This window comes from Gasterosteus aculeatus, chromosome X, assembly GCF_964276395.1.
Source record: "Gasterosteus aculeatus chromosome X, fGasAcu3.hap1.1, whole genome shotgun sequence".
Classification (NCBI taxonomy): domain Eukaryota; kingdom Metazoa; phylum Chordata; class Actinopteri; order Perciformes; family Gasterosteidae; genus Gasterosteus; species Gasterosteus aculeatus.
In genome coordinates, this window is record NC_135698.1 from 2,645,111 (window position 1) to 2,668,592 (window position 23,482).

Consider the following 23,482-nt stretch of genomic DNA (forward strand, 5'->3'; position numbering starts at 1 on the left):
TTTAGGATTTTAGGAATTTGTATGCATTTATTGAACGATTATTATTATTATGAATATAGTTGTTTTTATTAGGACAATATATATTAGCAAGTGTAATATATGGTCCAAGAGTTTGTGCTTTTTGCAGAAAACGATTTCCCTAATGCCTAAATTGACAAAAATACGGAATATCCCTTCAACAACAATCTTAACAATAATACTCATGATTATTAAAATGATAATGATGATAATAAAAACAACAGTACACTTTTATTTACACAACTGTAATATGTGCAACTATTTTAGATATGGATAAAGTGAGTTACTTGTATTTGAAATGTGTATTTCAATTACTTTTGAGTATTTTGTAGTTTGTATTTGGTAGGACCGATAAAAAATCGAATGTAATTTGTAACAAAAAACCTGAGGGTGGAGTCCTTTTGTTTTTAAAATACTCAAAATACTTCCACAAATAAAAAAAAACAGTTCAATTCAATTAATTGTCAAGGTATATATTGTATCTCACTCTGACTGTCAACTACCTTGATGTAAAATTTATGTCTGGGTCTGGCTACATATCCCATTGTAGACACATGGTGAATATTAAGCTAGCGATCGATGCTAACCTGCTAATAACGCTAGCGTGCTGTCTAGGCTAGTGCATAGCCAGTGTTTAGCAAGCTAATATACCAGTAGCTAGGTATAGGAAGCGGGATCTTGTATGTTCCTGATACCCTTTAAAAATACGTCTGATCATCTAATCATGCACTGTATTACAAGTTATGTTGTATCTTCTTGATTTGAGTGTCAGAATGCCATATCAATTACAGGCAGATATTATAGTTCAGTTAGCCAGGCTATGACAGTAGCGGCCCATTTGTTAAACATTAAATATCCACTTAATCCTATTTAAAAGGCAAATAATGAAGGTCTTCTTATTTTCATACATTCTACAGTTGGCCAGGTGGACACTATGTCTCAGCAAGATAATGAACATCAACAAGCATAGATGGAACCAAGCTTATGTCTGCAATCTTCGATGGAATCGGGTCTTTACCTGAATTAACTGGTTTTAATTAATTTTTAACTTTTATAGTACATTGGCATTATATATGATGCTATTCGTATGTTATGAATATTTTCTTACAATGGTTATGGGATGTTAAGGGATTTTAAGTCCCATCAATATATATATCATCAATCAAGTTGTTGTTTTTTAATAGCGTTGCTAAGTTACACTGGGATTCTGTAACTGTTCTTCCCTTTTTTGTGTGGCTCTCCAGAGCTTTGTGTTTATTATATAGCCCAAACCTGAATGCTCTGCAATACCAAATTGTGAGAAAATGTAGAATTCAGAAAAAAATATATTATATTATAAATACAAAACACATACATTGTGTTTTGTTACATTTTCTGTCACGTGTATTTTGTAATTTATTTTAATACATTTGTTTGAGGGGTATTTCGTATCACAATACATGTGCTACTCATGTATTCATGCGTCAGGGCGAGAGCTGAATAACGTGTTTACCTGGTTACATTAATATGGTCTTCCGATAGACTCCGCCCACAAGTATGCGAGGCCAAAGGTGAAAAACATCTCAGATAACAACAGATACGTAAACCTCTGTCAATTGGGCGTTTCTCGTGAAGCCAACAGCGTACTGGTAATCTGAGAGTATGTTCGATTTTGAATACCAAGCAAACGTGCGAGCGGAGTTAATCATGATATTGTGTATTAACCCAATTTGATCCATAAGCGACTATATAACTCAATGAGATTTATTTTTTACTTTTACTTTGACCAGGTGTTTTTTTACAACCATATATACAGTAAATAAAATCAGTATAAACTCCGCTTTTCCGGGCCGCAACACACATATGATTCAATTGAATGACGTGGTGAAGTGGCAGGCTCTGTAGCCAATAAAACCGCAAGGCGTACTTTGAGTGACGGGATTACAGCCAATAGCTTTGCAGTGACCAGTTGAGTGACAGACACGGTAGCGCTAGTGGGGGAAGGGGCCGCTGAAGTTGACGGAACCGCCATCTTGAAAAGTGCCCTCCGATGATCTACCTTTTCGCGCCTGTCAGAATCAGTTTAAAACGCGTTATTTTCCTTCGGAATTTCGTGTTTTCCCGGTGTTTGTTTTGTTAAGACCCGGGGCTAATGGCAAGATAAGCTACACGCTGGAGACTCGTTGTTCGCCGTGGTCTATCGGTAGGTACACTTGCCGGCCCGTGCAGTTGGTTGGTGCTGAAGAGACGGTAACCGCCAGCGGTCTGTGGATAGCCGGCTAACGCTAGCTGCTTAGCAAAGGAGCATACTTGGCCATCTTAACGCTACGCTGTCAGTCGCTTTGGCTGTACCTCAAGCTAGGACAGGGGTAACGCTACACTTTTAACTTTCCGTATCAGTAGCTAGTGTGCTGCTAATAACGTTATTTATTTGGCCCACCTATCATCCAATTAGTGATCGTGTCATAGCTTAATGATCAGGTCAGTCCGACGTAACGTTTGACGATAGCGAATAGTTTAAACCCGGTTTACGTTGGGTGTCCAGGTTAGCTAACAATAGCTAATGGAGGCTAGTGACGTTAGCCCGTTGGCCTGAGCCGGTGCGTTTCTTTTGCGTTAGCAGTAGTCTGTTTTGGGGCCCTGGTATGTAAATGCACTGACGTTACTGCAAACGTAACGTTGGTTCTCCGACAATAAAACGAAAAAGACGCTATTCAGTGGTATCGTTTTATACGCCAGACTCGAATCCACATTTTGCCTTGCGTTTTAAACCACGCAATCAAAGTTAAAAGACGTTTCTGACGTTATTCGATGAGACAAGCTACGTCAACTCTTTTTTTTTTTTTTTTTTTTTAAGGAATGCCGACTTTGCGTGCGTTTGTTAGATGGCAAGACCGTACCGACTGACTAATACCGTCATTTGCGTTTACCGGCGTCCACCAACTGGTTCGGAATACGGTGTTAAACATCACTAAACCCCCACAGGTCTTGGTGTATAAGCTTTTGGAACTCTGTTGATTTTTAAGTAAGGAAATCGATGTTTGGGCATGCGCGCGGTGCTTTCATTGAAAACTGTCAAACGTCTGTCGATTAGTACCGAGATCGATCTTTTTGTGGTCTCCTGACTGCGGCATCTCATGAGACACGGTTACTGTGGTTCTCATAGACCTTCCGTGCGGTTACCATGGTGATTGTATTGTTTGTAGCCGTTGGTTTATCTCGCTGTCATTTGATTCAGGCGATAATGGTAGAGGGACACAATTTAGTCCTCGATCTTGAGACTTTATACGATTTATGAATGTATTTATTGTGCCTGCCGTGCACCGCTGTTGCTAAGGTTCTTCACATGGAAAGAAAGATTATGAAACCACTCAAACGTAAATATTATGATCATGACAATTACGTTATTAGTTTTGAGTTCACAGTGGCTAGCATCAGATGTTTAAGAATGGTTCGCTTTTAAATCAGAACTTAGAAACCGGTTTGGATGCACGGTAATAACCTGGTTATAATACATCTTCCCTGCAGCTGAAGAGTAATGTAATTCTCTTCTGAAAAGTTTTTGATGTAGAATATATATTTTTTTCTTGATTCATTTGGGCTGTGTGGCAGAAGTGAATGATGAGGTGTAGAGTGGATGTAGTATACGTTGTGTACAGTAAATGTGTTTCTGGCTGGTCAGCATTTCTGAGATTTGACTGAGACAAGGTGACGTCGTGATCTTAATCATTAACAAATGTTAATGTTGCGTGACGAGCTTTGGCCAATCTCTACAGTGTCTTCATTTCCGCTGTTCTTACTGTACGCGCTTATCCCGCCTCACCTTTTTCACCCTTTGTAAGTTTGCAGCTTACGTCTATTTTGACCTGTAGAAAAGGCTGATTAATGAACAGCTGAGCTGACATGTATCGCTGCATCATAAACTAGAAACGTTGCGTGGTAAAGCTCTCCAAATTTAACATACAAGCACAATAAGAAATACAGGTGCTGTATCCGCACTAACCGCGCAAGTAACGGCCAATTTCTGTCTTTCCGATATGGTCTGAACGTGGAGCACCTCCGTAGCAATCCGTTTGTATTTGATGTGGAAACAGGACCTGAAATATGGAGCTGATAGTCCTCCAGCACGGAATCTAACCTCAAGCATTTAATGAACTGTCAGTCAAGAAAAGATGCCAAACATCTGACACGGCTACATATGCATGAAAAATGTAGCATACTTAAATATGTTTTCTCTCAGCACTTTACCCAAAGCGCTTTCTATCCAGTTTCAAGTAATGTTACCCTTATTTGGCCCTCAACGCAATACCAGTTTTGAATTTTGTCCCTCTCTGATTGAGTTTGACACCACTACTTTAGATCATGATGGGCGGGTGGAAACCTGCCGTTTGTGAAGTGTGTTTAACCGTCTGAACTCCACGCCGCTTTGTGCTCCCATCATATCTTCATCTGTGTGGCTTTGATTTTTACTGCAGCGTGCATGACCTCTATTGAAATATATGTGTGATATAATACTCTTTTCATGGCATACACGTGCAAAATGTAAGTTGATTTTCTCAATTTCCTCTACAAAAATCAGCAAACAATGAAATCTACACATCCAACATTTTGTGTCCAGGAGTGTAAGTCTGTGTAATATTTCTATTTTTACCTATTTACACATTCTGACAGCCTCTCCTATTAAGCAGCATGTAGACTGTTTTTACAAGATCTGGTTAAAGCTAACTTTTTGTTTAATTTTTTTATTTTAAATGCGACATGGAGAAGAAACCGTTTTTTGGTATTGGATTTGTCATACGTGACGTGTTCAAGGAACTTTGGAAAGATGAAAATCTGAACATGCTTTTCCATCCTGCTAGTTCTTTGAGACTTAGACCATTTATCTGTTATGGTCGCACTCTGCATTGTTTCTACTTAGACGTCCATGTGAACGATTTGTTCCTTTTTGCTAATAATATCCCAAAACGGTGAGATATTCCTCTAACAATATAATGACGTCCTTTTCCTCTTCACAGGTGTGTGTGCTGTTAATCCACTATATGTGTGTTTGGTCAGTCTGTCCATCACCTCCGTCGCCCCCCCCGTCTGTCCATCTGGCTAACCTGGAATGGGCCACAACTCCCAAAGACTAGAACACAGCTATTTTTAACCTGAGCTCCGCTGTTTGGACTCTAATACTCACAGGTAGGCACAACTGTTATACTCCGATAACCTCTCATGGAAGGACGCTTTTCTTTTTTCTTTTTTTTTTACTAACACCGTTGCTCATGTTTTCACTTTCCTTTAAAGCCAACATGTTTTGGAAATTTGACCTCCACACCACGTCCCACATCGACACGCTGTTGGATAAGGAAGATGTGACTCTGACGGAGGTGATGGATGAGGACGATGTGCTGCAGGAGTGCAAGGCCCAGAACCACAAACTGGTTGACTTCCTGTTGAGACCCCAGTGCATGGAGGACCTGGTCACCTACATCACACAGGAACCCAGCACTGAAGTTGAGGAGAAAGTTAAATACAAGTGAGTTGAAATTGAGCAAAGGATAAGAAGGGTTTAGCCATTCAAATGAAAGCCCTGTTTTGTCTCCTTTCAAGAACTTGTCATACTGCATTTCAACCATTTTTTTTCTCGTCTGCACTGCAACGGCTCCTTTACACTCTGGATCGTTTTGAGCATTTAGTGCCAGGAGTTGTCCCATGAACAAGTAAATACAATATCATAGTTTAAAGACGTGTGTGTGTGTGTACCCTAGTTTTTTCTGTCAGTATGAGGGTTCCAGGATGGAAGATGTCACGTGTGTACAGATCATGAAGCCCTCTGAGACCAATTTGTAATATGGGCTCTACAAAATAAATTGAATTAAGCCGGAAATCCGTGCTTAAGACTCCGGCTCGGGACAATAGATGTTTGTTGAAATCAGCAGGAAAGCTTGGTCAGCAAGTCTAGTAAGCGGACTATTTGGAACTGTGGATAAAATTTGTATTTTTTTTGGTCTTCAGGTCATTTACACTAACTCAAACTTCTGGTAGCCTTTAGAACAAAAGTTGTTTGTTTGGCATCCAAATTGAATCCGATTGACTTGAAATTGAACATTAGGGTTCAGATCCAGTTATTCTTTCATCCCCTGCTTATGATTCCTGTCATCTAACAGCACATATTTGGTGGTGGCAGGTGTAAAAGTTCATCTACAGTTTTGTAAACTTTGACGCTTTTGCTCTCCCGCAGGTATCCCAACATATCATGTGAGCTGCTTACATCCGATGTGGGCCAGATCAACGACCGGCTGGGAGAAGATGAAAACCTGCTCATAAAACTGTATGGCTTCCTGCAGAACGAGCCGCCTCTCAACCCGCTCCTGGCCAGCTTCTTCTCCAAGGTCCTATCCATTCTTATCGGACGCAAGCCAGACCAGGTAAGTGGGTGTCAAGAGATTGTTGTATCTGTTAACGGCATCCAGGGAGTCCACTGAAATACTTTTTTCATAATCAATGCCAAACCGCAACATTTGTGGGTAATCGGGTCACATGCCCTTTTGGTTTATCCTGTGTACAGATTTTAATGTGTATGGCTTGTTTGCCTGTGTTTGTAGATAGTGGAGTTTCTGCGAAAGCGGGATGACTTTGTGGACCTGATGATCAAACACATCGGGACGTCTGCCATTATGGACCTGCTGCTGAGAATGCTCACCTGCATCGAGCCACAACAGCTACGACAGGACGTTCTCAATGTGGGTCGCGTGCACTACTACAGTAACACTTTCTAGCACATCCCATATCTGTTAATTTCAATTGGACCATCCTACAAAATTACGGCAGCAAATGAGATTTCCCTGTTTGTGATCTGGCAGAGTTTAGTATTCATACAAAAGAGAACGCATGCTGCAGCACCCGGATGCATCGACATTAGTGTTTGGACAGGTCCAAATGTTTTGACAATAAGGCTGTCGTTCGAATATCCGCTTTAATAAAACACAAATATATTCGAATATCTGGTTGCGCATTAGGCACGTCAATAACAGGACAAATTAATACAGCAAGACATAACCACTTGTATAGGTCATTTATTTAAGTTTAAACATATTTAACATATTCCCTACACAAAAATAAGTAAAAGAACTGGCCAATCGCCGAGACCGCAGATCGCACTCTTTCTCGCTCTCTCACGCGCGTACCGCCACAAAGTTTTTCCTTGGCAGGAAGCGGCAAATAATCAAACCAGTGCATGAAGCTGTTGTAGCCGATCTAGTCTGTTTTATTCATGCACTATACAGTCAGTACAGGCGCGCGCCCCCGCAAAGCAGACGGGTTGCGCCGCTGCTGCTGCTGTTATGTTATGTGTTTTTATATATAGTTCTATATATATATTCGAATATAGAATATTTGCTGACAGCCCTAGTTGACGTCTGGTCTCTGCTTCTGATTTTCAGACTATGCAGAAAATGTGCAGAATGTTTTTCTGAGGCAACTATCTTTAGTATTGTGCATGTGTCTGTTTGTGCCCTCCCCCCCCCCCCCCCCCCCCCCCCCCCGCGCAGAGATCAGGGGATAATTGTAAATGTTAAAAAAAAAGATTTGGAGCAGCATACTGACTTGCTGGAGGAACATATTCCTTCTGCTTGACATTGAAGGTGTTCTTGCTTCGGTTGTGTGCCGTCGTGATCGTCTTTGTCCTCTTTCAGTGGCTGAATGAGGAGAAGGTGATTCAGAGACTCGTGGACATGGTACAACCGTCTCAAGATGAAGACGTGAGTTTCACACTAGCGCTTTCCTGCATTGGTCACCAGTTTGTTCAGTTTGCATTTAGGATACATTTTACTGTTACTTACTCCATATACACTTTTTAATACTGTTTCATTGCTGTTTTTGTAATTATGTACTTTTAGTCCCTGATGATCCTCCTCAGCAAATGTAAATATCACATGACTACTTCTGAACACATCAGTGTAACATTAGAATTTCTCTCCCAATACCAGTGTTACTATTATTTACCTAATCAGGACTTTTCTGCCCACAGGTTGAAATCCGCTAATGTTAGCTAGCTCTCCCCCTGCAGATTTCACTACTGATTTGTTGTTTACAATATAGCCTTGCCAGGGGAAAAAAAAAAAGTTTCATTAAATATTTGGTGCCAATTTGAAAAGAAAATGTCTCACTTTTAGCATCAGCTGGTTGCTGACAATTTATTTAATCCAACTTTCTTAACTCAGAGACACTCCAATGCCTCCCAGTCCCTGTGTGAGATCATCCGGCTGAGCCGGGACCAGATGTTCCAGGTCCAAGGCTCCTCTGATCCGGACCCACTTCTGTCCACACTTGAAAAGTAGGCATGCATTTCCAAGAACTTAGACATGCAGAACTGCAAGTTAGTTCAATATTTGGTTCTTATTACTGTAGTCATTTTCCATGTACATCAATTTGATTTGTTTTGTCATCTGGCTACTGTCCTTCTTGCCTAGTAGGCTACTAAAGAAAACCACTCTTCACTGGAAACTGCAGGTCTTTGAAGGCTGCTGCTCTTGTCTGTCCTCCCCCACAGGCAGGAGACTGTGGAGCAGTTGCTTTCTAATATCTTTGACAAGGAGAAGAAGGAATCTGCAATCGTCAGTGTCATCCAGATCCTCCTCACATTATTTGAGACCAGGAGACCAGCGTACGTCCTGTGGCCTTTGTGTGTGCGTGCGTGTGTACATTTGATGACAGATTTTATAGTAACTTTTCAAAGGGTCTAGTTAAAGTTTTGAATGAGTGCTAATCTGACCGAAACATGAAAGTCACCTTATTAAACGGGTGGTAAATTCAGAGGATCTGCTTCACTTGGAGAGAACGCTCAACGTGTATTTGTCTACCAGTGTCCATAGTTGAGTAGTGCGGCGCTTCACCCAACTGACTCTCTACGTTGCAGGTTCGAGGGTCATATGGAGTGCCCCCCTGGGATGTCCCACCCTTCATTCTCCGTTAACCACAGCATCCTAGAGGCTGTGAGACCCCGACTCAAAGACTTTCACCAGCTGCTACTCGAACCCCCAAAGGTAAAAAAAAAAAACCCGGATACAAGCAGTTCAGATGAACTCAATGTCTTGTTGACTGAAGTTACAATTTTGCAGTTTGCAAGGGATCATTATTAACTCATTTTGATATGTTTTCAGTTTATTTTGAATTAGTATATTCTTAGAAAGCAGCTGAAGACTACTGTCAGAATGTCCTCTACCACATACTATAATTATTCAGGAATCAGTTTGCGTGTCTGCCAGTCACTTGTGGCTTTATTGAGCAGTGTCTTCTCTGCCAACAGGCCAACGTGATGAAGACAACGTGGGGGGTGCTGGACCCCCCTGTTGGCAACACCAGGCTCAATGTGGTTAGACTGGTGGCCAGTCTGTTGCAGAGCAACACGCACAGCATCAACACGGAACTCATTAACCTCAACACACTGGGAGTCATACTAGTGAGTAATGTCTGTTTTAGTTTCCCTGGTGTTTCTTCTGTATTACAAACCACTGCAAGTGGCATTTTAAATCTAAATCTTAAGAACTGAGGCTGAACTGTGACAACGGTTTGATCTGAGATCATGTGTTATAAATGACAGATACTCAATGGTATTTTTTCTGGTATGTTTTTCCTCATATGAGACTTTAAAAACTAGGGGTGCAACATGAATTATGGTGACTTGATACCCTATTCCTTTACTCAATACAGTATACTACAGCATCCATTGATGCTGTAATAGCTTTAGCCTGGTCGCACTCTGCCACAGACCCTTTCCTAAATCGGGGCTTGTATATCTGTCTACTGACACTTTAAATTGATAGTCACAATACCCAAATAAAGTGTGAAAAAATAGTTTAAAAAAAATATATTTCCTGCTCAGCTTTTTGAAAACAAATGGCATTAAATGATTATTGGCCTACAGCAAGATATTAATCTTGCTGAAAACAACATGGTGCCATCAGAGCATTGATTATACACGCTATGTAATGTTGCCAAAGCACTTCCACATTTCGCGTCTGCCATCTTTTTTTTTTTCCCTGACAAGCTTGTGCACGTGAGGCCATGTCTCCCCCCCCTGTGAGCTCGCCCCCGCCCTCCTGTCAGTCAACGCGTGCAGGCGCATGACTGGGTGCAGCGGTTAGCGTGCTCTGATCACACTGGTTCTTGACTTGTTCCTATAGAAGAAAACTTTATTGCACTCTTTGTTATTGAATTCACTGCCTTAATTGTGACGATCTGGTAGTGTGCAACTGTAAAAAAAAAATAATAATAATAATAAAACCTACAAATAATCGTACACGTGAAGTTCCTGTTTAGCCTTTTACCTGCTGTAGTTTTGCATATGCAAGTTTCCCTTGACATTTCAGTTTGAATTTTTAGTTACATTGGGAGTTGGTATATTTTGATGAATTTGTTAAACTAGAGATTGGGTTTGGTAGGTAGTCTGTTGGTCACTGTCACCGTACATAGTACATACTGAGATCATCTAGAATAACTAAATAACATCTGTAAAAGTCTAGTATCTGGACGATCTAAACAATTTCTTAATGACCCAATTTTGTTTTGTTTTCTGCCCAGGATATGTATTTCAAATACATCTGGAACAACTTCCTCCACATTCAAGTTGAGATCTGCACAGCCATGATTCTGGCTATGCCCCCGGCCCCCACTGACATCCAGCTGGACACAGAGCAGGAAAACCCCCGGGAGAGCATCCTCATCAAACATGTAAGATATGGGTAATAAAATGCATTCAGCGTAAACCCAACAACGGATTGTCAAATTGGACAAATGCAGTGTTTAATGGCACAAGTAATCTGGGTAATCCCTGCCGTGATCCGTTCATTTGTGTTGGCGAGAATGTACGTTGTACTGTGTAGAAGGACACAAGTCTGAGAATACGTTAGATAGGGAAGGCTGTACACCAGGCATTTCTGTGTGTGCAGGAGCATGTTATGCAAGTGGGTACGCTTAAATGGCTGTTTTAATATCCTCATTTTTTTTGTTTTATTCCACCAGCTGTTTCAAAAGGGACAGTTCATTCAGAGAATCATCGAGGCCTGGAGCTCCAATGAGAAGGATCAGTGAGTATTTTGCTCCGCTGCAAATGTGTAATTATGCATCATTATGTTATCGTGGTAGATTTATGGCCGGTTGTCCCGTTTGGACGCGAGGAACGTAACGAGCCTTCCGTTTACTCGTCATCAAGCTAGCGTTAGCTCGCTAATACACGGCAGCAAAGCAGTTAGCAGGACTATGACACGTTTTTATTTACTCGCCTCTTTTGGACCAATCTGTTGTCTTGTATATATTTTGTGCTTTGTCCCATAACGGTTATTGTTGACAAATATATTTGTGTGTGTTGTACTTTTTAATGCTGTCATATACGGTAGTCCAGTGCGCTTGCGCATATACTGTGAGTTATACGGTAATTGATGTTATGCCTGTAAAGGGAGACACACAGTGATCCATTAAATCAACTAAGAAGCCTCTAATGCATTTATTTACAAATTTGAAATTCATCTCATAGCACTTGGTTGTTTTTTAGCTGTATGCATTTACTTAACTTGCACTACAATGATGGTAATAATTGAATGAATAAGCTTCAAGTGAACATGTGGGTGTGTTTGAGTGTAGTATAGAGAACTAGTTCTGACGTTAAAACAAATCCTGTTAAATCTTCCGATTTTGTATTTTTTAATTTTTAAAAATTATGTTCAAGGAGCAACCTGTATTTTTTGCAATGTGAATTTGCAGTTCCGTTTTAGAATAAAGGGTTGAAAATTAAAGCTTTTTAATGCTGTTTAATCCGATTCATTGAAGAAATAATCGACTGATTAATTGATTATCAAAATAATCGTCAGTTTTAGGCCGTTGGCGTGGTCGAAGGTTCGCGATGGTTAGGATTGTGATGCGTGGCTTTCCTGCTCATAATGGAACGTCCAGATGATTGCATTGATGCGTTGGTTTTAGGGCGGAAGGCGGTCGCCGACGAGGCTACATGGGTCACCTCACCAGAATAGCCAACTCCATAGTTCACAACTGCGACAAAGGCCCCAATGGACCACAGATCCAACACCTTATCGCCGGTAAGGACTCTTCTGTCTGCGGCAACTTGCGTTCCTCGTCTGTCTTCACCTCTGTCTTTCAGTTTGAGGCCGCTGACTATAAACTGATGTTGCCAGCGATCTTCCCGTAGCATGACTCCACAACGTAACTTGTGGCTTCTGAAATGAACACAAGGGCACCGTTCATTAAGTGTGTGTGTATAGTGCTGCAGTTGGTGTGTGTTTGTGTGACACAGAGCTCCCAGCGGAGGACCGGGAGAAATGGGAGGCCTTTATTTCTGGCCAGCTGTCCGACACAAACAAGAGAAACACTGTTGACCTGGTGAGTAGCCACATGGACTTTTAACCCTGTCGGCAGGCTTTATTATTTCCCTACACATGTTGGTTTGTGCTGCGCCCTTAGACAGTGCGCCCTTTTTCTTTTCATTTGTCCCAGCGTTTTGGATTCGAAAGGAACCTTTTAAAGCCACAGCCGGTGTTCTGTGTACACGTCAATCTCCTAAACTGTCGGGATTCTCACTTATTGCTCTCTGTAGGTGAATACCCACCACATCCATTCGTCCAGTGACGATGAGGTGGACTTTAAAGACAGCGGCTTTCACCAGGACTCCTCTCTACAACAAGTAAGACCTACACACTCGAATGCAGCCATATCCACGCGCACATGGGCCCAGCTCGTCCACAAGTGTCTTCTGTGGTCTTTCTGACTGTTTTCATCTGAAGCTCTAACCTTCTCTAGATCTCTTTTGAAAATGTTTTTGATTACTTAACTACTAATGTTGTTAAAAAAAAACAACATTCACATTGACTTTAAATAAAAAAAGAATTGTCTGATATTTTTAGAAATCTAATGTAAAAGCAGTTTGGCATTTGAGTGCAAATGCATGTTCTTTATTTCTTAGCTATTAACCTGTCTAGCCTACATGTTAAACATTTTCCTTTTTGTGTTTACAACCACATAAATGTAATGACCGCCTTTTGTGTAGAGCCAAGACTATATCATTATCGTTGGTCCTGGGTTTTGCCAGGCCTTTTCTGATTATCAGATGCAACAAATGACGTCCAATTTTATTGAGCAGTTCGGCTTCAATGACGAAGAGTTTGCTGAACAGGACGATGTTGTGGAGTGAGTACTCATCCCGCTTGACTGTACCTGCTGTCTAAATATTGCTGTGTAACAAACGAAGGGACAGGGCACTTGCGACTCGCCAAAGGTGTTATTCTATACACTCATTCAATAATACCACTGCTATCCAAAGCGTTCTTGCCAACATTAAAATCTCAATGTTGTGCAGCATAATTTAGATGTATCTTAAGTCACATTTAGACTATTAAAACTAATGCGATTACCTCAGGATGGCCTCATTTTCTCTTTTGATATGGCGTCCGAAGTCATTTGAGCAAATGGCTCAAACTGAAGAATCCAGAATGTCCAGCTTTGGCGTTGTGGTTGTGTGCTGTCCCTTTCTGTCGTCCTTACGGCAAGCTGGTTTGGGTCTTGTTTGGTTTGAAGAAGAGCCCTTTTCTCTTTTTACATGCGTTTTTTTTTAAATTTTTGGGCAATATCGGACAAAATGAGACTTTTGGCCGAGTGAAACCAGCGGTACATCAATACTAACGTTCCTGTAATTGTTTTACCACAGATATTTCTCCCTCGCGCGCGCACACACTGCCAGATTAAAATGCACGTGTGTATTTCCAAAGATGGGTCTGGAGGTTCTATCTTACTGAACTTTTGACTCCATAGTGACCGTCTAATAACAGGTTGCAATGGTAGATTGAACTTTTCTTGCTGTCTGGTCCGTTCTACATGATACTCTTTAAATCACCATCATATGAAGTAGTATCTGTTGAGCGGTTGGCGTGTTTACTTGGAGGAATCGTTGGTTTGATGTACCCGCTGATTCTTTAAGGTGACGGTCCGTCCCCTCAGAACGTATCCGACTGGGCCTTTAATGTCAACGCACCCGACTGAGCCTTAAAAACAATCCATGCAGGTCAAATACTTCCCATTTGTCGTGTTTGAGAGCAAAATGAAATGGACTTACTGCAATTTAGGGTGGTGGGATGGAGACGCTCCAGTGGGTGGGGTCGGTTAGGCTCTTCTGAGTTGGTGGGACTGGAGGTGATTGTGTGAATGTGACTTGGTCTTTAGCGCTTGTTTTTTTTACTGCATCACGTTCTCATTCTGGTTTCCCACCGGAAAGTTGAAGCCACTCAAGCAGTTTTAGAACTTCTGACAATCGTTTTTAGATGAGATATTAGTTTACTTAAAGATTTGCATCGCTTCCACAGCACACATCTGGACCGTGGAATAATTGCAGTTTACCTTCACCATCAAATAAAGTTTCAATATTCAGTAAAATGCGCAATCAAGACATTGACACTCGTGCTTTTCTAGTCACCGATCTCTGGTGACTTTGGCAGAATCTGCTTAGTTAACTTGAAACGGACACTGACGGTCAGCTGACTAATCACAGCGAGAGAGAGATTCATTTGTTTGGTGGAAGCGTTTATTCCTTTTTAGGATGAAACGCTATAAATGGCTGAACATTAGATACATTTATCAACGGCAAAAAATAACATGATCAGGGATCTAAAAGTTTGCTCCTTTTTTTGTGCCGATCTTTTATCCGTTAAGTCGTCGTTTACCGTGGAGGTTGTTTACAGTCTCTGCTTCAATGCTACCTGCAGATTAACAGTGTTTGACCGTTATTGTTGGGAGCTTTGTTTTTCAGCTTCTGCTTGTCGATGAACAACATCCAATGTTAAATGTTCTGGTACTTAAATCACGCTTTTTGGGAGAATTTCCACATTTAGCCGTTGTGAAAGCGGCTATTCCCCTTCAATGAGGGCTCTTCTTTCTTTGGCCAGTTTATAAACCAAAACCCACATTTCTTTAATACTGCAGACGGGTGAGGGAGAGTTTTAGATCAGTATCAGACCCGATGTTCTGCTGAAGCCTGTCTGCCTGTGTGTTTCTCATATCTGTGGATGCCTAATGACCCTAATTTAACTAATCTCTCTTCTCTTTAACATTGCAGTATTCCCTTTGATAGAATATCAGACATCAATTTTTCACTGAATACAAATGAAAGTGTAAGTACAATGATCATTAATCTTGACTTCATACATGAGAACGGTTCAAATTAAAAGCAACGAACGAAAACGTCTTTTCATTATTGTCAACGTGGCACGTTTTGGCTTTTTGCTCAAATCAGATTTCAAGCAGAACCCTGATTCGATCAAATACTTTCCCACATGTAAAGCGCACGGCGCTGCCCGAGGCGGCGCCGTGCGCGTTGGTGTCTACGTCGGGTTTGTCTAAAGTGTGCGGCCCGTGTGTTTTGCTCCCAGGCGAATATAGCTTTGTTTGAGGCGCGCTGTAAGGAGAAAATCCAGCAGTTCGAGGACGCTGGTTCAGACGAGGAGGACATCTGGGACGAAAAGGACGTGACCTTTGCCCCAGAGGCACAAAGACGCCCCAGGTCAGTCGGACAGCGCTGCTGTGTTGCGTAAGATAATTGCACCTCAGTGCGACAAGTATTATGAAGACGTCACTAACACGCGTGATGTGTGTGTGTGTGTGTGTGTGTGTGTGTGTGTGTGTGTGTGTGTGTGTCCATCTCAGGAGTTCAGGCAGCACGGACAGCGAGGAAAGCACGGACTCCGAGGAGGAGGATGTGAAGAGGGATACGTTCGAAGCCTCCAACCCGAGCGCCGATGACCGAATGGAGGTGGACACAGGTCGGTGTAGCAACACGACGCCAAGCGAAGCAGTAAAACGCGGGAAGCCAAACGAGACGCGCTCAGGATGCTAAAGCTGTTCCGCCCAGTTGCCAATATTTATAATTATGTTTGGGATGTGTAAGATGTTTTTGAAATGACCGTTTTGTGCACGTAGGAGTGGTGCTGCATGTTGTTGTTTTTATTAATAATTCTTAATCTCTTCTTAGGGCCCGTGTGGACGGCCAACTTTGACGACATCCCCATGGACACCGGTACGTCCACCGCTCCGGCGACCAGCCCCAGCAACCCTGCTGCCCCCGCGGCTTTGTCCCCCCCACCCTCCTCCTCTTCTACGGAGGAGCCCCCGGAGGCCGCGTGGAGCTCCACCACTCCTCCTGCCACCGCCAGCTCCGAAGGCTGGGCAGATTTCTCCAACTTCACTCCCGTCAGGTGGAGCCTCCCCACGGACTCTTTTTTTCAGTTTCCGAGAGTGCGGCGGCGACAAATGAATTTGAACGTTTTTATGACCGCAGAAATGTCTCCTTTCAGCCCCAAAGACCCTCTGAGGTGCAACTCCCCTGTTGCCATGGAAACCAGCATAGAGACAATGGACCCTCTAGGGGTCAACGCACCCATACAGCCTGAAGGTGAGATGTTTATATTGACCTAGTGACACTTAGGTGAGTCTAGCTAATGTGTATAAATAGCTGATTTGAGTTTTAATTTGGAATGTTTCAATCCGACCATCCCAGATCGTGATGGTTGGCTGGGTACTAGTGTAGCTTCTCCCCCCTCGGCCTCAGCTAAGGATTGTGGGAGACGTAAAGAAGAGGAGGAGGAGGAGGAGGAGGCCGCTCCCTGTGAGCAGCGCAGCATCACGGAGACGGTCATCAACGGCTCCATGAAGGAGACGCTCAGCCTCACTGTCGACGCCAAGACCGAGACCGCCGTCTTCAAGAGGTTCGCCAGACACAAGCGCACCGCGGCTCGCTAACGCACGTCTGTTTTCCCCCCGAGGAGACGCCGCAACCGTTGGTGTTTCTTTTGCCCAAAATCGCTAATTACAAATTTACCTCCGGGAGCTTTACAGTCCGTACACACGCGACGTCCTCGGTCCCGAAACCCTCCCGTCGGCACAGGAACAAACTCCCCAAGAAATGAAAACCCTTTCAGGGGGGGAAAAGGGATTTAAACCATAATCATACGCTTAAACAGCGTGACCGAGAGTTGGTTTAAACCGTATTGACAGTGAAAGTCAAACTCCTCCGTACGACGCCGTGACATTATGACATTTGAGCTCCACTTTCTACTAATTACTCAAGCGCACCTGTCAGCAACGCTCCCATAATTCCACAGGTTTCCTGCTGTCCTCCTGTCCCCCGTTGACGCTGCGTTCTACTGTGTCTGTCTGTCTGTCTGAGTAACAACCGTCTGAACTGAGCTTCCCCTCCTCTCTCTCTTGCTGTGCGTTGTGGGTGTGGTCTTCTTCAGAGTTTTGAAATCTTATCGGTATGTACAGCCAATCAGAGATCAGCCTGCAGCCGTGATGTAGTCTTGTTGTCACGTCAACCACCAACTTTTCTTTCCCAATTTTGATCTTCTTTTGGTTTCAGCTCCTTTTTGTTTCTTTATTTCATTATCTCCATTCTGCATGTGTTCTTATTTATTAGTTTATGGCTTACTTCTGTCAACAAGCCGAACGGATTAAACGCCACATTATTCATTTTGATGACAGTGGAAGTGCAGCTTAAGTGGCCTAAACAAACGGCGTTAAAAGTTTTATTGCGGTTTTTTTTTTTTTTGGTTTTTTTGTGTTGATCCAAGTTACAAATGCACAAATTAAATGTAAAAGTGTCACAATACTGGACCGGCACAAGCACTGCTGATTGTAAATGCATTTATACAGCAGTGCGCTCAGCATTAAATGTATTCTCGTCCTGTTCTGACCAGACGATAAATTGAGTGGATATGATGTCACATTGGTGCAACAGTTACAATTAATGACACACGTTTTCTTCGAATAATCCAGAATCGTTTTTTAATCAGAAAAAAAATGAGTAGGTATAACTTGATTGTAAAAAATCACTAATGTAATATTAATAATAACAATAATATAGTACATGGACAGCACTTGTGTCGTGCCTTTCCAGTCTTCTTACTGGGAATTTTTATTTTATTTTTTTAATCTTAAAGCGTTTTCCTTTGGTTCAGAGTGGCCCCGTTATTAACTTTCTAGCTGCCGCGATGTGTTTTAATTGGTCTTCCAGCATCAGCTGGTCCGCTGCCTTGCGTTCTATTCGGGTGCGTGTGGCCGTTTTTTGCTTTGAGGCCTCATCAAGATTATTGGTGGTTCTCTGACACAAAGCGAGACTTGACGGCTGGCAATTTGGGTCTAATCGGCCTCCAAATCGGGCGGCAGGCGACCGCCTGCTATTTGGCTCTGAAACTGCAAAGCGCATTCTGTCAAACCGTTGACTTTCTCCATTTGCTGTACATTTTGATGCTTCTCCGACATGCTGCTCCATTTCGACACCCTTTCACCCTTTTTTTTTTTTTTTTTTTTTTTACTGCGTGCTCCCTCCCCCCAGCATGCGTCACTCACTGTGTTCTTTGTGTCTCTGTGGGGGTCGCGGTTGGTTGTGATCACCTTGTGTGGTATTGATGTGTGTGTGTTTTACAGCGATGAGGAGAAGAACGCCTCTGCAGAGAAATACGTTGAGTGTGTGGATGCAGAGAGAGCAGGCGTCAACAGCTCAGCCGCATCCTGCTGTCCCAACACGGGGTGAGGACACACACACACACACACACACACCCACCAAATCATCTTTTTACTGCTCACAATTAACTTTTTTCAATCTAATGAAGAGATTATAATTAAAAATGATCTGTTAATCCGCCTGTTTTTAAGCAGTGAGAAGTGTCGGCCTGGTGTCGAGCTTCCCAACGGTCCTCTGGAGGACATGTCCCCCAACGAGGAGGCCAAGTAAGTCTCGACTGCAGCCACCGGCACACTAAGCTCCTCCTTTTTACTGCCGTTACTCAAAAAAGTGGACGTGGTCTTTTGCCCGCCTCGTCTTCCCAGACGGGACCAGAGCGCCGTGTCCTCGGAGCCGGCTGTCAACGGGCCGGCGTGAGGGTCTCCTGACGTCCAGCCGACGTCCAGCCTGTTCTGCCACACACGGGACCTCCCGCTGACCATCCAGCAGAGACACCATTGTTCAGAGCTGTACCGACCCCCCCCCCCCCCTCCCCTCTCCCCCAGGACCAGCAATACTCCTATTGGCTCACCACTGACGGACAAGACAGGTGTACAGACACGGGACAAACTGAGAGACATACTCAAATGGATACAGAATAATTTTTTTTTTTCTGCATTTGTTTATATACTATTGTTCTTGAAATGATGTGCAACTGATATCTTGCCACTCAAAATGAAATAGTAATGTTGCTTTTAGTTAAAGAAATGATTGTATGAATAAAATATTTTATAAAAAGAAATGTATACAGGAACAACTAAGATGAATTCCCACAGAAGCCCAACCAGCTGTTACCTAATGCAACGGTAGATCTCTGATCCCATCGGTCTGAGTCTCTTAAGCAGCATGCTCACACACTTTAAAAAAATACCACACTGTTTTATTTTTTGCTGCAGTTATTTGTAAATGTTCTTATGTATTCCACTGCATTGAGTAGGATATGGCAAGCTTTTTTTTATGGGGTGTAATTATTATTCTTTTTTATTTATTATGGAAGTAACATGATGGTTTTATTACTGCGCTGTACCAAAACGCCGTCCCTCCTTCCATCATGGCTGCGTGGGTTCTGACGGATTCAGTGAGACGTCATCGGAGCCCAAACTGGGAACCGGGAGTCCCAACTAAACCGCCGCCGCCGAACCAGTTCTGAAGACCAAGCGAAGCACTTGGCAGCAGGCCGCTGAAGACAAAGCGACCCCTTTGAGAAGCTCCTGGTGTCCAGGTGCTCGTTGTGCTTCGGCCGCGGTTCTGGAGCGTGAGGCTCTGTTCAGACGCATTACACCGAATGTGAGGCAACGGTTGCTGCAACTGTTGCCAACGCGCAGCCTCAGCCAATCAGCTCCGCGCGCACCCCTGAACTCCCCGGCCACCTTCCAGCGCGCTCGTGGTTGTTGGTTTTTTGGTGCGACTTGTCAGTCCGAACCCTCGTGCGGCCTCTTTGTCCTTGATTCGGCGCCTCTAGGAAGTCTGCCTTCAAGAGGCGATGAACTTTTGAAGGCGGTTTGCTGATTTAGATGAGACCAAAGTAAAAAAAAAAAAGCCAGTGTTGGTCTGAGGGCTGCAGAGTGTCCACGTGAGGTTCCAGAACACCCGACGCACAGACCTGCAGGCCGCGGTTTAAATGCGTCTCTGTAGCCTTTCCACGGACTTGCTTCCTTTCCCCTCTTTGCCAAATGGAACTTTTCTTTTTTTCTTTTTCTAACCAACAGACGACACACTTGGTTGGGGGGGGTTGGTCTCAAAAGAAAATGTAGTTTTCTGCACCGTACCAGCGTCGGAAGGGGAAGCAGCTTTCTACAGATGGTTCAACCCACTTTTCTGTCGCATTATTGATTTGAATTAAAAATGTTGGGTCAGCCTGTCACGGCTCAGGCTTTATTTGACCGGTTGCACCGTCCCGCCGCGAAGGTCTAAAAGCTGGTTCTTCAGCGCTCGTTTCACACCTGTAGGAAACTCACTTCCAGACTCAGGAATTGTTGGAACAATTGGTGTCGAACGGCGTCGCTCGTCTTCAGGCCGGATGTTGAGATCCTTCCCGTCTGAACCCAGTTTAAACAAACAGAAGTCACAGCCATCGTTTGATCACGCCGATGAAGGTCAGTCGCTCCTCTTTGTTTCAGGCAAAACACATGATGCCAACGTTAGTTCTAGATATTCATTTATAAGCAAGAAAATACATAACGCAGCTACCTGACTATGGTTCTTCAGTACCACCAGAATAAAAGTAAATATACTATTTGCTAGACTTTGAAAGAATAACTTTCAGTAGAATTGATCAGATGCAGAAATTGCATAAAATTCTATATTCTTATAGTAGTCAACGTCAAACTAATATGAAAATCGGTTTATGGCACCTAAAGGCGTGTAAGTACGAGGTCGTCATGGGCAGAAATGCGACGCAGAGTAATCCGTGATGAGGCTGCCACAGCCAAGCATCCATGCGAACTGAGGAGCGAACACACGACGACGTCGCGTTAATGACAATCATCTGGGTTCGTGCTCCTGAACACGCCGCACATCTTATTCATCGCGGATCTTTTGTGCGCGTGATGTGAATGTCGAGGCAACGCTTAGGTCACGTCTCCCAGGCCGGAGGATCTGGATGCACCAGGTGGAGACGATCTGGAGATCAGGGCGGGTTGGAGGAACTCACTCACTCACAGGAAGAATAAAGAATAAAGCCTGAAGGAGGAGCCGGTGAGCTTTTGAGTGGTCGACTAATTATGGCATCAAATGCAAGATAAACTGTTATATATTTAATGAAATGTGTGTTTTAAAAAGTATTCAAGCTAAAAGTAATTGGATAAAATTGATTTGTGTGTATTCACCGGAGTTGAAAGCTGCTAAAGTTTGTAAGGTTAAAATCATCGTTAAATGGTGTTTTAAAAATGTATTTAATTTGGTTTTGGGATACTTTCAATATGGGTTTTCTTCTTATTTTGAGGTTGAAATTGGACTTGAGGTCCATTGTTCTGGTGAAAATCTGGAACTTGTGAATCTTGTCGCATCTGAAACAGTTCTGTTCCCCACCCCCCACCCCTCACCATTTTCCTGCTTTCCCTTTCTTTCATTTCTGGAATCAGGAAACATTTATTGCCAAAATATGTCAAACATACAAGGAATTTGTCTTGGCGGTTGGTGCGTGACAGTAGAAACAATAGACAACAGGACAGCAGTGCACAAGTAATAAAATGAAATGCTAATGCAATGGGTTAGTGGAATAAGGCTATGGGTTAGTATAAAATAAGAGAATAAAGTTAAAGTTAAAAATATTTTAAAAGTTAAAAAATAAAGTGCACTATCGAACAAGTGACGAGTGACGACAAAGTGACGTGTGCAGTATGAAGGGGAGTGACCGGTGGAATGTTATAGTCAGTCAGTGGGGGACCGGCTCTGTTGATGAGCCCGACAAGAAACTGTTGGTGTGGCAGGAGGTCTTAGTCCTGATGGACCTCAGCCTCCTGCCAGATGGAAGGGGCACAAACAGGTTTTGTCCGGGGTGAGAGGGGTCGGCTACCATCTTTTTAGCTCGCTTCAGAGACCTGGAAGCGAACAAGTCCTGCAGGGACGGCAGATTGAAGCCGATCACCCTCTCTGCAGAGCGGATGAGACGCTGCAGCCTGCCCTTGTCCTTGGCTGTGGCTGCAGCGTACCAGACGGTGATGGAAGAGCAGAGGATGGACTCGATGATGGCCGTGTAGAAGTGGACCATCATCGTCTTTGGCAGGTTGAATTTCTTCAGCTGCCTCAGGAAGAACAACCTATGCTGAACCTTCTTGGTGATGGAGCTGATGTTCAGCTCCCACTTGAGGTCCTGGGTGATGATGGAGCCCAGGAAACGGAAGGAATCCACAATAGTGACGGGGGAGTCACACAGGGTGATGGAGGAGGGTGGGGCGCTGTTCCGCCGGAAATCCACAACCATCTCCACTGTCTTCAGAGCGTTGAGCTCCAGGTTGTTCTGACTGCACCAGGACACCAGATGGTCAGACTCCACCTGTAGGCGGACTCGTCCCCACCAGAGATCAGTCCAATGAAGGTGGTGTCATCCGCAAACTTCAGGAGCTTGACGGACTTGACGGAACAGTCAGAACTGAAGAAACCCCAAAAATGTTTCCTGTAGATTTTAAGCCACGCGTCTTCATCCTTTCTTTCTGCTATATTATGAAAGACGGAGGACACAGAACTGAGAAAATGAAAATAGATGCTGACTTATCTTGGAAGTTGTAAAGCAAACATGAGTTGTTGGGACTCTTTATAGATCTGTTCCCCTTTTTTGGTGTTGACCGCTAATGAAGAACTCCGACGAGGTTACAGCTGAAGACACGGTGTTCCACGACGGACTCCTGTCCTGAAGAGACGTGAGATTAGGACGTCCGCGGACGGCGCATGGAGAGGACAGCTGCCGGTGTTCCTCTCCATCCATAGAAACGGAGGGGGGAGAAGACTTTGACGAGTTGGTTGAAATAAGGAGTCAGCGCATGACCTCCAGCTGTTGTTTTTAATCCGGTTTATTGCTTATTACCTTCTTGTCTGATTTTTATAGTAAGCAATTACATAAAAATGTACTGAAGAAAACCAAAATGGGCTTTATTTGTCACGTTTAAGTTGTATGATTTAATCAGCATGGCCTACTGAGCAGGTTATGTATTTCTTATAGTTTTTAAAGTATTACTACTGGCGTTTGATCCAGTTATTACTCAAATAAATCCAGTACGCTGTACTACAGTAGTACTACAGTAGTTCTCATTGATGTGGAGGTTAAATGTGTTGTACCTCCGTCACACTTCTGTCCACCCTGATGGAGGGAATTCTTCCTGCGGGTGAGAGGATGTTTTTACACGTGTACACATTTCAATTGCGCACAATATAAAATAAATAAAATAGAAATAATACAATTTAAAAGTGTGTCTGGCAAGTTTTTTTTTTTTTTAAACACATTCT

General features: G+C 43.2%; 2 protein-coding genes across 13 annotated transcripts; one reads left to right on the forward strand and one right to left on the reverse strand.

Annotated features, from left to right (window-relative positions):
- The first annotated feature begins 1,934 nt into the window (after nucleotides 1-1,934).
- On the forward strand, nucleotides 1,935-19,280 carry LOC120809159 (serine/threonine-protein phosphatase 6 regulatory subunit 3). 12 transcript variants are annotated; one of them, XM_078082351.1, is made up of 26 exons: nucleotides 1,935-2,200; nucleotides 5,013-5,181; nucleotides 5,287-5,518; nucleotides 6,224-6,410; nucleotides 6,588-6,725; nucleotides 7,677-7,742; nucleotides 8,205-8,317; nucleotides 8,534-8,647; nucleotides 8,900-9,026; nucleotides 9,290-9,442; nucleotides 10,564-10,713; nucleotides 11,005-11,069; nucleotides 11,959-12,074; nucleotides 12,290-12,375; nucleotides 12,590-12,676; nucleotides 13,082-13,179; nucleotides 15,098-15,152; nucleotides 15,411-15,541; nucleotides 15,685-15,800; nucleotides 16,010-16,232; nucleotides 16,332-16,429; nucleotides 16,535-16,742; nucleotides 17,274-17,291; nucleotides 18,463-18,564; nucleotides 18,691-18,765; nucleotides 18,865-19,280. In XM_078082351.1, exons 3-26 carry the CDS (start codon nucleotides 5,292-5,294, stop codon nucleotides 18,914-18,916), a joined length of 2,805 nt encoding a protein of 934 aa, XP_077938477.1. In that variant the 5' UTR covers nucleotides 1,935-2,200; nucleotides 5,013-5,181; nucleotides 5,287-5,291; the 3' UTR covers nucleotides 18,917-19,280. The 12 variants fall into 12 exon arrangements, with proteins under 12 accessions (XP_077938477.1, XP_077938478.1, XP_077938479.1 ...); XM_078082352.1 differs by having other exon boundaries at nucleotides 18,694-18,765; XM_078082355.1 differs by having other exon boundaries at nucleotides 1,968-2,200; nucleotides 13,100-13,179.
- A 197-nt stretch (nucleotides 19,281-19,477) lies between these two features.
- Nucleotides 19,478-23,432, reverse strand: LOC144383694 (uncharacterized). The gene has a single exon (XM_078082363.1). It carries the CDS (start codon nucleotides 22,461-22,463, stop codon nucleotides 21,915-21,917), a length of 549 nt encoding a protein of 182 aa, XP_077938489.1. The 5' UTR covers nucleotides 22,464-23,432; the 3' UTR covers nucleotides 19,478-21,914.
- Between the last annotated feature and the right edge of the window lie 50 nt (nucleotides 23,433-23,482).

Coding starts and splice junctions, on each gene's coding strand:
- LOC120809159 (XM_078082351.1), top strand. CDS start 5,292: ATGTTTTGGAAATTTGACCTCCACACCACGTCCCACATCGACACGCTG. Junction 15,801..16,009: donor CCGAATGGAGGTGGACACAG/GTCGGTGTAGCA, acceptor ATCTCTTCTTAG/GGCCCGTGTGGACGGCCAAC. Junction 16,233..16,331: donor TCCAACTTCACTCCCGTCAG/GTGGAGCCTCCC, acceptor GTCTCCTTTCAG/CCCCAAAGACCCTCTGAGGT.
- LOC144383694 (XM_078082363.1), bottom strand. CDS start 22,463: ATGGTTGTGGATTTCCGGCGGAACAGCGCCCCACCCTCCTCCATCACC.